General features: G+C 44.5%; 2 protein-coding genes across 4 annotated transcripts in view; one reads left to right on the forward strand and one right to left on the reverse strand.

Annotated features, from left to right (window-relative positions):
- SLC22A18 (solute carrier family 22 member 18) overlaps positions 1–8,830 on the reverse strand; it is a 213,323-nt gene extending 204,493 nt beyond the window's left edge. The window contains exon 1 of one of the 3 annotated variants that reach the window (XM_030560552.1): positions 8,743–8,830. The gene's annotated coding sequence lies outside the window, so the exon portion shown is untranslated. The remainder of the gene's footprint in view (positions 1–8,742) is intronic. The other 2 variants (XM_030560554.1, XM_030560553.1) reach the window with 2 other exon arrangements.
- Positions 8,831–9,062: 232 nt separating this feature from the next.
- CDKN1C (cyclin dependent kinase inhibitor 1C) lies at positions 9,063–11,376 on the forward strand. The gene is made up of 3 exons (XM_030560568.1): positions 9,063–9,676; positions 10,105–10,222; positions 10,723–11,376. Exons 1-2 carry the CDS (start codon positions 9,085–9,087, stop codon positions 10,215–10,217), a joined length of 705 nt encoding a protein of 234 aa, XP_030416428.1. The 5' UTR covers positions 9,063–9,084; the 3' UTR covers positions 10,218–10,222; positions 10,723–11,376.
- Positions 11,377–13,448: the final 2,072 nt, after the last annotated feature.

Below are 13,448 nucleotides of genomic sequence, written 5' to 3' on the forward strand. Positions count from 1 at the left end.
AATGGGGCCCTGATCTCAGTCAGAGCTTCAAAATACACCTAAAATATAATAAATAAGAAGCAGCTTAATTGACACAATAGATGACATGAAAAATCTCCACCAGAACTGGCACAAGACTTTGAGTTACTAGCACACCAGGCATAAACACGGTGTTTTACTTAAACTTTAGAATATGCTTCCAAACAAGAAGTGATCATCCTACAGTTCTTCCAAAAAAGAACACCTTCTTGGTGCAAGAAAAGTAGAGAGCCAAAGTGAACATTAAAAATCAGAATTTAAAAATAGGTATTAGTGCGAGCATTGACAAAGAGCAGTAATGGTTAGAGTCAATCATCATTTTCACCCCAGAAGATAGTAGGAAAAAAGCAACACATCCACTTTGAACAGAATTCAAAAAATTATATACGTATATTTTAAAGTGACATCTTGGCATGTTGGTGAGGACGGACACAAATGGAGGACTGAACCAGATTAATAATTAATGGAGTATTTCATCTCCAGTCAAAGATGACTACATAGGAAGTCAACAAACAGTGCCGTCTTCCATAGTAAAGAAGTCCAAGGCATTGCTTTTAAATTATTATTTTCTATCATGCTTTCTAATTCACAACATATACCAGTAAGGTATGCTGAATATACAGAAAAAATAAGCTACAGAGAATCCTGGAACTTATTAAAGATTCTAAGGTAATGGCTGCAGGCCAGGTTCCAAGAGCATTATTAGACTTAACAATCATTCCTGTCTATTAAAAGTTCTGTATCTAACAGAAAAGATATTACTAAGAAGGAGGAGCCTACTAAGGCCAAAGCTGCATTAGTGGACTATGCAACAGACTAGGCTAGATTCACTAGCTGCTTTGCTCTGCTCTAATGATGTAAACCTGCTTAACTAACCAGTTAACAATAAAGAGTGAAGAGGTTTCTTAGTGAGTTCAGACAGGATTAAATATCAGAGCTGATCTTAAAAAGGAAATCATTTGCCATAAAAAAAAAGTTGTTTTAATTAATAAAATGAAAAACTTCATCAGGCTTGAATTTTTTCTATGGAATTTTCCAAATTTTCAACAAAGCAATCTGAAACAAACAAAATGCATCAATTCAAATCAAATGGCATCAAAAAGGAAAGGTGGGTTTTCCTCCTTCCCCACTTTAAAACCAAACACTGTTTTGATTCCATATAACCCAAATCAAAATAATTCAATTTTTAATTGTTTCATTGCAAAATCAGAAAGTTTTGAGCATGAAAGGTTTTGTATAATTTCCAAATGCATTTTTTTTGTTGAAAAACCTTTGATGAAAAGTTTTTTACCACCTCTACTAAATATTTTACTTGTATTTGAACTTTGACTATGCCTGGTTTCTTTAAGCAGATCAAGAAAGACAGGGGTACAATGAAATGTTATTAGTGTAAATGTATAACTGCAAAGTATTCCTGTACATATACATAATGAGAAACAAGTATCAGAGGGTGGCCGTGTTAGTCTGGATCTGTAAAAGCAGCAAAGAATCCTGTGGCACCTTATAGACTAACAGACGTTTTGGAGCATGAGCTTTCGTGGGTGAATACCCACTTCCTCAGATGCATGTAATGGAAATATCCAGAGGCAGGTATATATATGTGTGCTAGCAAGCAAGCTAGACATAACAAGTATATGAGACACTGTGACAATGTCAATGAGAATGAGAACAATATGAGACAATGAGAAACAAGTATATGATAGACAAACAACTAATATTTATTAGCGGATATAATTATTTCAAATTAAGGTCTCGTGTGTAGGGTTATTTCAAATTTGGAGTTTTCATATACAATGCATTTTGGATAAATACAGTAACTTTACACTTAATAGGTACTCTTGAAAAGTAGCTTGACACATAAGCCTTTTAGGGTTGTCTACATGGCAAAGAAAAACCCATGGCTAGCCCTTGCCAGCCGACTCAGGCTCACACTGTGTGTTTCATTGCTGTGTAGGCTTCTGGGCTTGGACCGGAGCCCAAGGTCTGGGACCCTTCCACTTCACAGGGTCCCAGAGCCCAGGGTGCATCCTGCGTCAAGAAGTCTACACAGCAACTAAACAGCCCTGCAGCCTGTAACCCACGAGCCCAGCTCGGCTGGCACGTGCCAGCCCTGGATTTTGCTTTACTGTGTAGACATACTGTTAAACTTGACAGTCTAAAGACTTGTTTCTTTATTTGACTGTGCCTCCCGGACTAGACCATTCATGCCTAGGAGGACTACTTTTGGAATCTCCACAAGGAGGAAGACTGTTTGGTGCTTTTGTGACAATATATCATAGCGATCTGTTCATCTTACTCATACAAACATACTGTCAAAATGGCCACTGAGGAGGTTAAAGTGCAGTCTAGTAATGAAAAGCGACTGTTAAAATAACAGGATCTGGGTTCTATATTTGTTGTCTCAATGACTTCATCAATTTTGCTTGATTTACAATGTAAAGAGTTTTTTTTCCTAACTGGCAGCCCAGAAATCTCAACATGGGTTCTGACAAACTGGGTTCTCTCTCACACAGAAATAGTCTTAAGTAACAAAAGTTATGTATTCCCAACTGTTTTGATGCATGAGGCAGAAAAGAGCCCAGCTCCCTCTCCCATAGCCCTGCAGAGCCAACACAGCTAACAGGAGTAAAAGACAGTTTAAAAAAAGTATTTTTGTCCCCAGTTTAGGACTCTGAATATACCCAGGGTGCAGGTCTTTGGGGTAAAAATATGCCATTCCTATCTAGATGTTGTTCAGACCATCACTGCACTTTAATTGTGCTAAGTAGTATGAATACTTTCTTCTCCTGAAACAGAGAGAATAGAAATTTCTAAATGATATGCTGTGGTTCAACCAAAATTTAAGGGCTTAATGGCAGGAAATTTCTGGATAAAATTCTATGGCCTATGTCAGTGGTCCCCAATGTGGTGCCCGTGGGTGCCATGGCGCCCGCCAGGCATCTTAATGTGCCCACGTCCTGGCCTCCAGGACAGCATCCGCCAAAATGCTGCCGAATTTCAGTGGCATTTCGGCAGGGACGCCTCTCGATGACGCCGCTTGTCGCAGACAAGTGACGTCATCAAGAGGCATTGCCCCCGAATTTTGCCGGCGACGCCTCTCGATGACGTCGCTTGTCGATGGCAAGCGACATCATTGAGAGGCGTCACCGTCAAAATGCTGCCGAAATTCGGTGGCATTTCGGTGGGTGCTCTACCGCCGCAGTGGTCCTTCGGCTGGCGCCTGCCAGCCAAAAAGGTTGAGGACCACTGGCCTATGTTATACAAACAGTTGAACTAGATCAATCTTTCCAGACTACTGTACCCCTTTCAGGAGTCCGATTTGTCTTGCGTACCCCGAAGTTTCACCTCACTTAAAAACTACTTGCTTACAAAAATCAGATATAAAATATAGAAGTGTCAGAGCTGACTTTCTCATTTTTACCCTATAATTATAAAATAAATAAATTGGAATATAAATATTGTACTTACATTTACACTGATATGTAGTGAGCAATATAAACAAGTTATTGTTTGTATGAAATTTTAGTTTGTACCAACTTCACTAGTGCCTTTTATGTAGCCTGTTGTAAAACTAGGCAAATAACTAGATGAGTTGATGTAATTCCAGGAAGACCTCTGCTTACCCCCAGGGATATGGGTATCCGTCTTTGAGAATCACTGGGCTAGATGATCATAATCATGCTTTCTGGCCTTACAGTCTATGAATTCAGTAAACTACATTTACATTCATGAGAATAGCATGAACATATCAGGTCAGCCAGGATGTTCTCCATCTCCTGGGGGAAGATAAGGAGGGCACAGTTAGTGCCAGCAGAGCTGGGTACCATGGCCGAGAGTTATCACAGTGAAGTCACTGATACTCTCATTACCCTTGTCTTAATGCATAAGTCACAATGCAAGACAACATGACAAAAGGATGCGAGAAGTGGGATTAGGGAAGGTAATTGTCTTATTGCAGGTGTGCATCCACCACCAGAGCCTTTGGATCTGGACTCCAGCCATACAATTGTTCCAGCTGACAGGTGAGATGGGAGGTGAAGAGACTGTCCCCACAGGCCCAATCATTGGACAATCCATGAATACACTTTCCCTCCATGGGTCTAAATATCAGCATCCCCGAAGTAACATGTAAATCACTATTGTGTTAGATAACCCTGGAAAGTTCTCTTTGCTGGCTGAAATTTGGATTTTGAGAGAAAATTCCCAGATCTTCTAAATGCCAGCAATAGTTGTCTGCACGGTGTGTGTTGATTCCTTCAGATGTATTAAACCGTGGGCACAGAAAACAACAATGGAGTTACAGCACCCTCCCATCGGACTCTTGAGTGAATCTGCTAAGTGTTCTAGCATGTTCATGTGGCTTCCCTCCAAGACCCCCTGTCTTGGACTGACTTGAATACCACCTTCTTGTTCCAAGTCTGAATACGCAGTTGTCAGCACTGCTCGAGTTCTTCTCTGGTCTGAAGAAATAGAGTGATTTTTCTCCCTGTACTTTATCCATTCATACCGAACACCTCTTTCCAACTTACAGATGGTGCAGGCAGCCTGGGAAGATCGGACAGAAGCAGAGAGGATGCCTAGGAGTCTGCTAATCTCTCTCTGACACCAAATCCATATGCAACACCTCATTGTTTTCTTATTTTTCACACCTTGGAAGACAGAAGTCTTAGCAGTCCTTGGGAGGAATCAACAGACAAGCCCAGAAATGTTAACTCCTGTGTTGTCTTTTGCTTTTCACACAACAAAGTAATATGTAGAAATCATATAGACACAGTGGGATTCCAAATAACATGTTTACTAAATATACAGAAGGTCTAGTTACATATACACGTGCTGCTGTGCCTGGTTTTTCAAATATAGAACACAGAGATCTTTAGAGGTCTCACAAACTGTTTAAAGAGATACTATCCCATTCCTATATACTGCATTTTGGAAATGCATCAGGAGAGACTGCTTGTAAACTGTAACTAATCCTCTAGTACTGAGCTAACTTACAGCACCTCTTATAATTTTCCTTACCTGTGCAAATACACTGTGCAACCCCAGGCTAGTACCATCACCACTTTTATGATTTTTTTTTTTTTGTGAAGCACCACAAGGCTAATATTAGAAAGAATTATAGCAAGTGAACTGCTTGCCTTTGTTGTCTCTGCTGGATTGTAAAAACTTCAGAGCCTACTTCAACCAGAAATGCCAGGTATATGTCTTTGAGACCGAAGCACACCATCTAATTTCCTTGGAAAAGAATCCTTTCAAGAGATGCCCTTACCCTTGACATAGGTCACTAACAGTATATGTCATTCTGTCAGATGGTCCTGTTTTCTTTCCTAGCAGAAACAGGTTGCTGAGAAAGGTCTATAATGGAGGTAGCACCTGCTGAATGTCCCTCTCTTGCTGTAGAGCAAATTAGCCTCTGCCTTAATGAAACTACTTGGAAGGAAAAATTCTGGTAAGGGGTTTCTGAGAAACAGGGCTCATAAATAAGTCTTTTCTCAAGTCTTGGGGGGTGGAGTGTGAGGAGAGAATGAATCCTGCCCCCTTTTGCCAGTGGACTAATTATGAAAAGGATACCCATATAATGCTCATCTGTAGGCTGAGGCTGAATTGGCTTCAGTCAACCCATTCATGAAGTTCCCCTGAAAGGTTGCTAAGTAAAGGGAAATAATATTGGGTTCATCTGTTGCCACGAAAGGCCTTGTTGGAGAATGACCTCTGCTTCTTCCTTCCCTATCAAAAACCTTTCTGACACCTCCATGTTGTCTAATGAGGTGTACTGTTCGTTCCAAAGAACCAAGATAGCCTTTGTACAAACAGTTCACTGAACAGCTTCTCTTTGGCCTGCAGGTCATCTTCCAAATGGAATATCAGCAAAGAATCCTGTGGCACCTTATAGACTAACAGACGTTTTGGAGCATGAGCTTTCGTGGGTGAATACCCACTTCCTCAGATGCATGTGACAAATGGAATATGTTCTTCTTGGCGTCAATTTCAATGAGAAAAATCCATGAAGTAACATTTCCCCCAATACTACTGCTAGCTGATTCCACTCCAGTTTACTTAAGAGTTCAAGCATATCTGACAAGACCAGAACATCTTCAGACATCTTTTAAAAATTACCTTTGAATGCCTTCTGGGAACTATCCTACCCTTCCTGTGATCCTTACAAGACTGATCCATATGTACCATGAGCTGGTCATGTTCTTGTGATTCCTATATTATCCTGGAAAAGTTGCCTGTGTCTTCATCTGTGTCTTGCACAACCAAATTGTAAAGAAAATTGCTACATGGAAATGAGGGGTCTTCAGTCTGAAGACTTTAATTGCTTTAGCTTCTTTATATTAAACAACTGCTGACCTTTATTACTGAGCAGGGTCAGTCCCTTGGCTATGAGAAAATGCTGAATTCAAGGGGTCAAATTGCCTGTAGCCTCCTTTTGCTCCTCAGCCTGAGGCCTGGTCTACACAGGGGGAGGGGGGGGAATCAACCTAAGAGACACAACTTCAGCTATGAGAATAGCGTAACTGAACTCGACGCATCTTAGATCAAATTAAAATTACTTACTTCGCGTCCTCACGGCGTGCCGCAGCTCCCTCCTCAACTTTGCTTCCGCCTCTCACCGAGCTGGAGATCAGCAGTCAACGGGAGAGTGATCGGGGATTGATTTATCGTGTCTACACTACACACGATAAATCGATCCCCGAGAGATCAATCACTACCTGCCAATCTGGCAGGTAGTGTAGACGTACCCTGAGGAATAGCATTGCATACGTCCTTGGCAGGCTCTATGCTGCTCAGATCACATTTGTGACCCTTACTGGACTTGGATGTTGACTATTTCTCTTTATGTAGGAGTCTAGGGCCACTGGAAACTGTGATTGGCCAAACCTGCGGACGCGGCAGGTAAACAAACCAACCCGGCCTGCCGGGGCTTACCCTGAACAAATCTTTCAACTACCTGAAAGGGGGTTCCAAAGAGAATGGATCTAGACTATTCTCAGTGGTACCAGAAGACAGAACAAGGAGTAATGGTCTCAAGTTGTAGTGGGGGAGGTTTAGGTTGGATATTAGGAAAAACTTTTTCACTAGGAGGGTGGTGAAGCACTGGAATGGGTTACCTAGGGAGGTGGTGGAATCCCTTTCCTTAGAGCTTTTTAAGGTCTGGCTTGACAAAGCCCTGGCTGGGATGATTTAGTTGGGAATTGGTCCTGCTCTGAGCAGGGGGTTAGACTAGATGACCTCCTGAGGTCCCTTCCAACCCTGATATTCTGTGATTCTATGATTCTATGCCCTCGTCCAGACTAACCCGCGGCATCGGCGGGTTAAAATCGATTGCTCGGGGATCGATATATCGCGTCTAGTCTGGACGCGGTGTATCGATCCCCGAGCGCGCTTACATCGATTCCGGAACTCCATCAATCCGAACGGAGTTCCGGAATCGACACGGAGAGCCGCGGACATCGATGGAGCCCCGTCCAGACTGGTGAGTACCTCGATTTTAGAAATTCGACTTCAGCTACGTTATTCTCGTAGCTGAAGTTGCGTATCTAAAATCGATTTTAATTCCTAGTCTGGACGTGGCCTAAGTCATGCCCTAGTTTGGGAACTACTGGTCCTAGAGCATATGAAAACTGAATCATCTTCTGCCATATTAAGAAGAATGCTCCCCATTATCAGGGTTGAGAGGAAACAGTTGACTGTTTCTTGCTCTGTACCTGTTTGTTGGATAGAGACAGAACTTAAAGTCTCCATTGCTCAATCAAATCAACACTTTTCACAAACACCACATTCACATGCAATTAAACAAACATTCATCCCCGTCACTCTTCTTATGAAAGCAGGGGGAAAAAAAGAAAAGAAGAAGAAGAGAGCGAGCCAGTCAGAGGCACAGGCTTCATCCAGGCACTAGCATTGTGCAGGAGTGAGAAGAGAGCTCCCTAACCTGCAAACAACCATAAAGTTGATCTTTTCCCTTGTTTGCCACTGTGGAGAGAACTGGAGCATTAAAGAAAGCCCATTATGGTATGAGCACCTTGTAAGATTCTCTCCCCCCACCCCCATCACAACAAAAAGCAGTGATTGCAATGATCGGCAGACAATGCAAAGCACAAGTCAGCTGATTCCTGGCAACACAATAGTAAGATTAGCTCATCTACAGCAGACAAACATGTATGTATTATATGGGGTTTAAAGCTAAGACAGGCAAAAAAGCTGTGGTTTTCATATGCAGTGTTTCTACTCTGTAGTGCAAAAACATACCTAGTAACTTATTACTTTCAAGTGACTATAAAAAAGCCTTTTAAAAAACATCCTTTCCCTTGTTTTGAAATCAGCATATATCTAGCTTTGTTTTGTATTACTTTTTCCTGATAACGTCTTGTTTCTTATACTGACATATAGATTTCTTCAAACCCCTTTCTTTTATACACACTTGCCTTTTTAAAAAGTCCAAATTAAACAAATCTAAGCATCGCCTCCCCAGGAAACCCAGTGACTCCATTCTTTGACTGGCTCCTAAATGTTAAAAAGGCAAAAACACAAACAAAAAAAAAAAACAGCAATCACACAGCAGTAGCAGCAGCTCCAGCCACCGCAGCCTGCAAACAAAGGGGGCAGGGAACTGCTTGCAGGCTGGGTGTCACGTTACTCAACCTCCTTCTCTTTAAATCTCAACCCCCGCCCCTCCCAATCGCCCCTATATAACTCAGACTGACAGGTCCTGCTTACCAATGGCAGGGATCTTGCCACTTTTGGCGCCCGGCCACAGTTTCTCCTTCGGCCAATGGGGAGCGGAGATCGAGGTATTACACCCAAGGGACCAGAGGAGCCTCCACCAATGGCAGCAGTGTTATTAAAGAGAAATACTATTATGCTAATAGATGTTTTGCTCTGACTTGGTGAGGGCTTTAAAAGCGAGGCAGCCCCAGGCTCACCAGCAGACTGCAGAGGTTCCGAGGCTGGTTCGTTGCCACGTAGAGCGGGGACGGGTGGAAATCACAGCCCTTTTCTCGCCAGGAGCACCGCGTTTGCGTCCCTGCCTTGCCTGGGCAAAGCAGCAGCGGGACCATCATGTCCAACGTGCACCTCTCCAGCGCCTCGGCTCTGGAGCGCTTGGCCGCCCGCAGGACTTTCCCCTTGCACGCCCGCACGGGGGTCTGCCGGAACCTGTTTGGCCCGGTGGATCACGAAGAGCTGAGCCGGGAGCTGAAGAGCAAACTACGGGAGATCAGCGAGGATGACCAGAGGCGGTGGGACTACAACTTCCAGACCGACACCCCGCTGGACGGCCCGGGCAGGCTGCAGTGGGAAGAGGTGGAGGGAGGCTCGGTGCCCGCTTTCTATCGAGAGACACTGCAGGTCGGGAGGTGCCGCTTCCCGGTGCTGCTGGTCAGGTCCAAGCCACCTCTGGGGGACCTGGACACTCCTGCGGGGGCTAACCCCAGGGACTCTCACCAGGAGCTGGTGGCGTCTGCGTCCTCCCTCAGCCCCCAGGGTAAGACGGCCGCCTCGGAAAGCACTATCGCGGGGGGCAAAGAGCGGCTCAACCAGGAGAACCGATCCGATCAGCTCAACAACCACTCAGGGATTACAATCAAACCCGTACCCTGCGCGCCAGCGGCGCTCAAAAGGGTGTCGCCTTCCAGCGCAGCCCACATCACAGGTAAGGCAGGGGCACGCCCCGGGCACGGCACAGGCGCGCACCCCCGGGGCTCTCTGCGCTTAAGTGTCCCCGCCTGCCCCGGCGCTTTAAAGGGCCCCGGGCATCGCTCGCTCTGCGAAAAGGCTCGCGGCGCAGCGCGCTGGGGAAACGCTTACACAGCACATTGCGCGCTGCAGGCCGGCGAAGTAAACAAACCCGACCCAGCTGCAACCCTCTCCCGAGGCAGAGAGGGGGAGTCGCGAGCTGCCAGGCCTCCTCTGCTCGCCGCCTCCCTTGTGTGCTGTTGTGCGGGTGCCCGGGCAGGGCGGGTCCCGGCTGCTGCCGCCGCACGTTCGTGTGTCCGTCCCGCGGGGGCCGCCCCTCGGGTAGGTGGCGGCCGGCGTGGGCTTGTGTGTGCGTAACGCCCCGCTCCTGGGTTTGCTCCCTAGATTTCTTTGTCAAGCGGAAAAGGCCGGGGGACGCCAAGGCGGCCTGCGACCATCCCGGCGGGTGTCCCGCCTCTGCGCCCGCCGAGCAGACTCCCCGGAAGCGGCTGCGGTGAACCAGGTGAGCGCCCTCCCCGGGGACCACAGCTCGCGGCCTCCTGCTCACAACACCCAGCCGCGGGAGGAGGAGGGCGGCCGCTGCTGCGGGGCGGGGGGAAGGGCAGTGGCCAGCCTGGCGCTGCGAAGCGGGGACCCCGCGGGGCGTGCGCGCTGCGAACAAAACAGCTGGGGGGCGCTTCCCATTGGAGGCCGGGCGGGCGGGCCAGGCTGCTGCCTCGCTCTGCCAACGCAAGGGAAGCCACTTCCCGGGGTGAGCCAGGGCCGCCCAGCCCCCCTGCACCCCCCCCCCCCCCCCCCCCGGTGCTGAGTGAGATCAGGCCGGGGAAGGAACTGGTTTCGCTGACTCATTCGCCGAGATGGATGGGGCGGGGTCTGCCGACTTATTCTGTGGCCGCCGGGGGCTCTGTGTCTGCTGGGAGCGGCAGTCGCGCTTGCTTTCAGTGCGTGTTCACGAAATTCATGGCTGCTTCCTTCCACCACCCCCCCCCTTTTTCTCCTCAGATTTTGCACTATGACACCTAAGGGAGATTTTGCTTCGTCTCTCGAGGCGCATGGCCTAGCGGCTGTTCTGCCCACACTTCGGCAAGGGGCAACTCTCACGAGATCTGGAGCAAGGAGGATTAAGATCTGGGTTCCCTACACTTTCTCCCCCACGAGGAACTGCATGCAGTGAGAGTGGCTCTGACTACAGCCACAGACGGAGCAGTGTTAATGTACAACTGTGCAATGTATTGCGTTTTATATATAAATGTATTATGCCTAATGTGAGTACACTGGCCAGAAGTGTAAAGCTTTAAAGTCATTTATATAAAATGTTTAATCTTTGCTGATCTCAGTGCAAAAAAATGTATATTTGTACAAATTTTTTTAAAAGAATTATACTAACTTATCTTTTCTATTTATGTCAAATGTGGATAATGTTGGTTGACACCCAATAGTCTTGTTTTTTTTCTTTTGGTTAAGCCAAAGGGCACTATATTTGCTTTTATTTACAAAATGTGTAAATTTATTTTTATAGGGTTTTTTTTTTTTTGCATTCACAAAATTTAGTTTTTACTTGAAGACAAATCTGTTTCAATGGTTCCTGAGCCGGTCTGTACCACTGCCATTGCAAATAATGCCACAGTTCAAATAAAAAAAGGAGTCCAAAATCTATAGATGTTAATTAGTATTAAAGAAACATTTAGTGGAACACAACTGACAGGAAATGCCATAGTTTACAAACATTAGAAAACACCTGTATAAACTTAGAACTGACACTGTCTCTCAATTCCACTAACTCAGTCATTCTCATACTCCATAGCTGCTGGGGTAGAGGGACATTTTCCATATCTTTGTAAAGTAAGGTGCTCAAAACATAAGGATAGTATAAAGAAACACAGGATCAAAATGTGCAACACACCACCACCCAATATTTAAAAAACAAACACACACATTGCTCCTCATCCTTTACATATTGCATAGCATAATAGATTTTTTCTAGTGGTGAAGATTGTTAGAAGGATAATTCTCTTCCCCCATATATTGTAAGTAGTACACAATTGATCAGCTGTCAGTGGTCTGGAGGAGTTTAACTTCCCCTAAAACAGGAGGGTTGTAGCCACTGCAGGAGTTAGCATGAACCAATTATCTGATTTCCATAATCTAAAATATACTACATTAGCAAGAAGTTAAAATCCCTCAAGCCTGGCTTTCATAATTCATGTAGATATAACATTTACTTACAGGTCAAGACAAAGCTCTGGCCCATTTAATCCAGGAGAAGACTGAATTTGTGTTCAATACAATGCCTTTTAACGTTGTTTCATGCTTGCTCTTTGTGGGGAGGGTTTGTAAAGCATCTTGCCATCCATATAAAATTAGCTCGAATGGCTACTGTTTTTTAAACTCATTTACTCTGCGGTTAAATCTGCCCAAAGTGAAACTGTAGGATGACACTATCAGGCAGTTCAGGTTCCACTGGCGTGTGCCAAGCTTTGACACACCCACACACTATTTGCAAGTTGAATGGTCTGATTAAAAAATCTTCCACTGATCTGTAAATAAGGGGTCACTGGAATGATAAACCATAGTGCCTCCTCTGCTGTGTCAATGCATAAGGGAGCTCTTAATCTTTGACACAATAGACAGAGCTTTTCTGCTCTTGTTCAGAAAAGTTTAAATATATATAAAGTGTTACACTGCATTATCTGGCATCACAGTGTTATGTGCATCAAAAGACCTCTTGCAAAACTGCTTCTTGCCCAACAATATATGTTTGTAAACTTCAAAAACAAAAAAACCCTTAACTTGCTTTGATTTGATTTCCTGTTTTATTGGAACACAAAACATCTCAATAGCAAGGAAGTGCTTCCTGGTATGGCAATTTAAATCGAGAACGTGCTTATGAGTAAGCTATAAATCCTGAAAAATATAGTTTATAATAGAAATGGTAACATACAATCATGCTGTTAACTATAACATAGGGTCTAGTTATTAAAAAAAACCATACATCAACATTTTAGTATTAATATTTTACTGCCTTTTTTGTCACAATAATGGACAAATATCACAACCTACTGTCAGTTAAGTACACTACCTCTGCAGCCCTGATAAGACTGAAAACATGGGGGACTATTATGGAAATATCCCCACTTTAAAATCTACACATGGAAATTATTCACAATCCAGTCAGGCACAGAGTATTACACATTATATATATGTGTGTGTGTGAAGGAAGGTTGTAAAGGTCTATAAAGTGTTCCAAGCATAGTATCCTGTGACTTTATACATATTCACTAATTTTTCTTTAAATCTGATTTACCACTTTTGAATGGCTGGATATTATTTTCAGGATTTTCTGCACTTGCCTAACTTGCAAACATACACACACAAGTTGTAGCTCATAGTGTAGTTAGATAAACAAGACAAAAAATTAGTTTGAATGTGCGTAGTCGATCAGTACGTTTCCTAGTAAACGTTTCGTAATTTTTTTAAACTGTCAATATCGGTGCAAACAAACACAATAGCATAGAAGAGGCTGCAAAGGCAGCGTTTCAACGCTGTAAACTACCAGGAACCTGACAGAGTTGACGGCCAAATGCCAGCCAGGGTTCCAGCAGGTTTAACTCACACGTAGGGATGAGGAATCAGCCCGCATTGCCCATCTGAAATCTCTTGCCCATGTGGTTTAACGCAGACTCTTAAGGTAACGCTTACATGGAGTTTTAGCAGCTGAATTTCCTTTG

Source organism: Gopherus evgoodei, chromosome 4, assembly GCF_007399415.2.
Source record: "Gopherus evgoodei ecotype Sinaloan lineage chromosome 4, rGopEvg1_v1.p, whole genome shotgun sequence".
Classification (NCBI taxonomy): domain Eukaryota; kingdom Metazoa; phylum Chordata; order Testudines; family Testudinidae; genus Gopherus; species Gopherus evgoodei.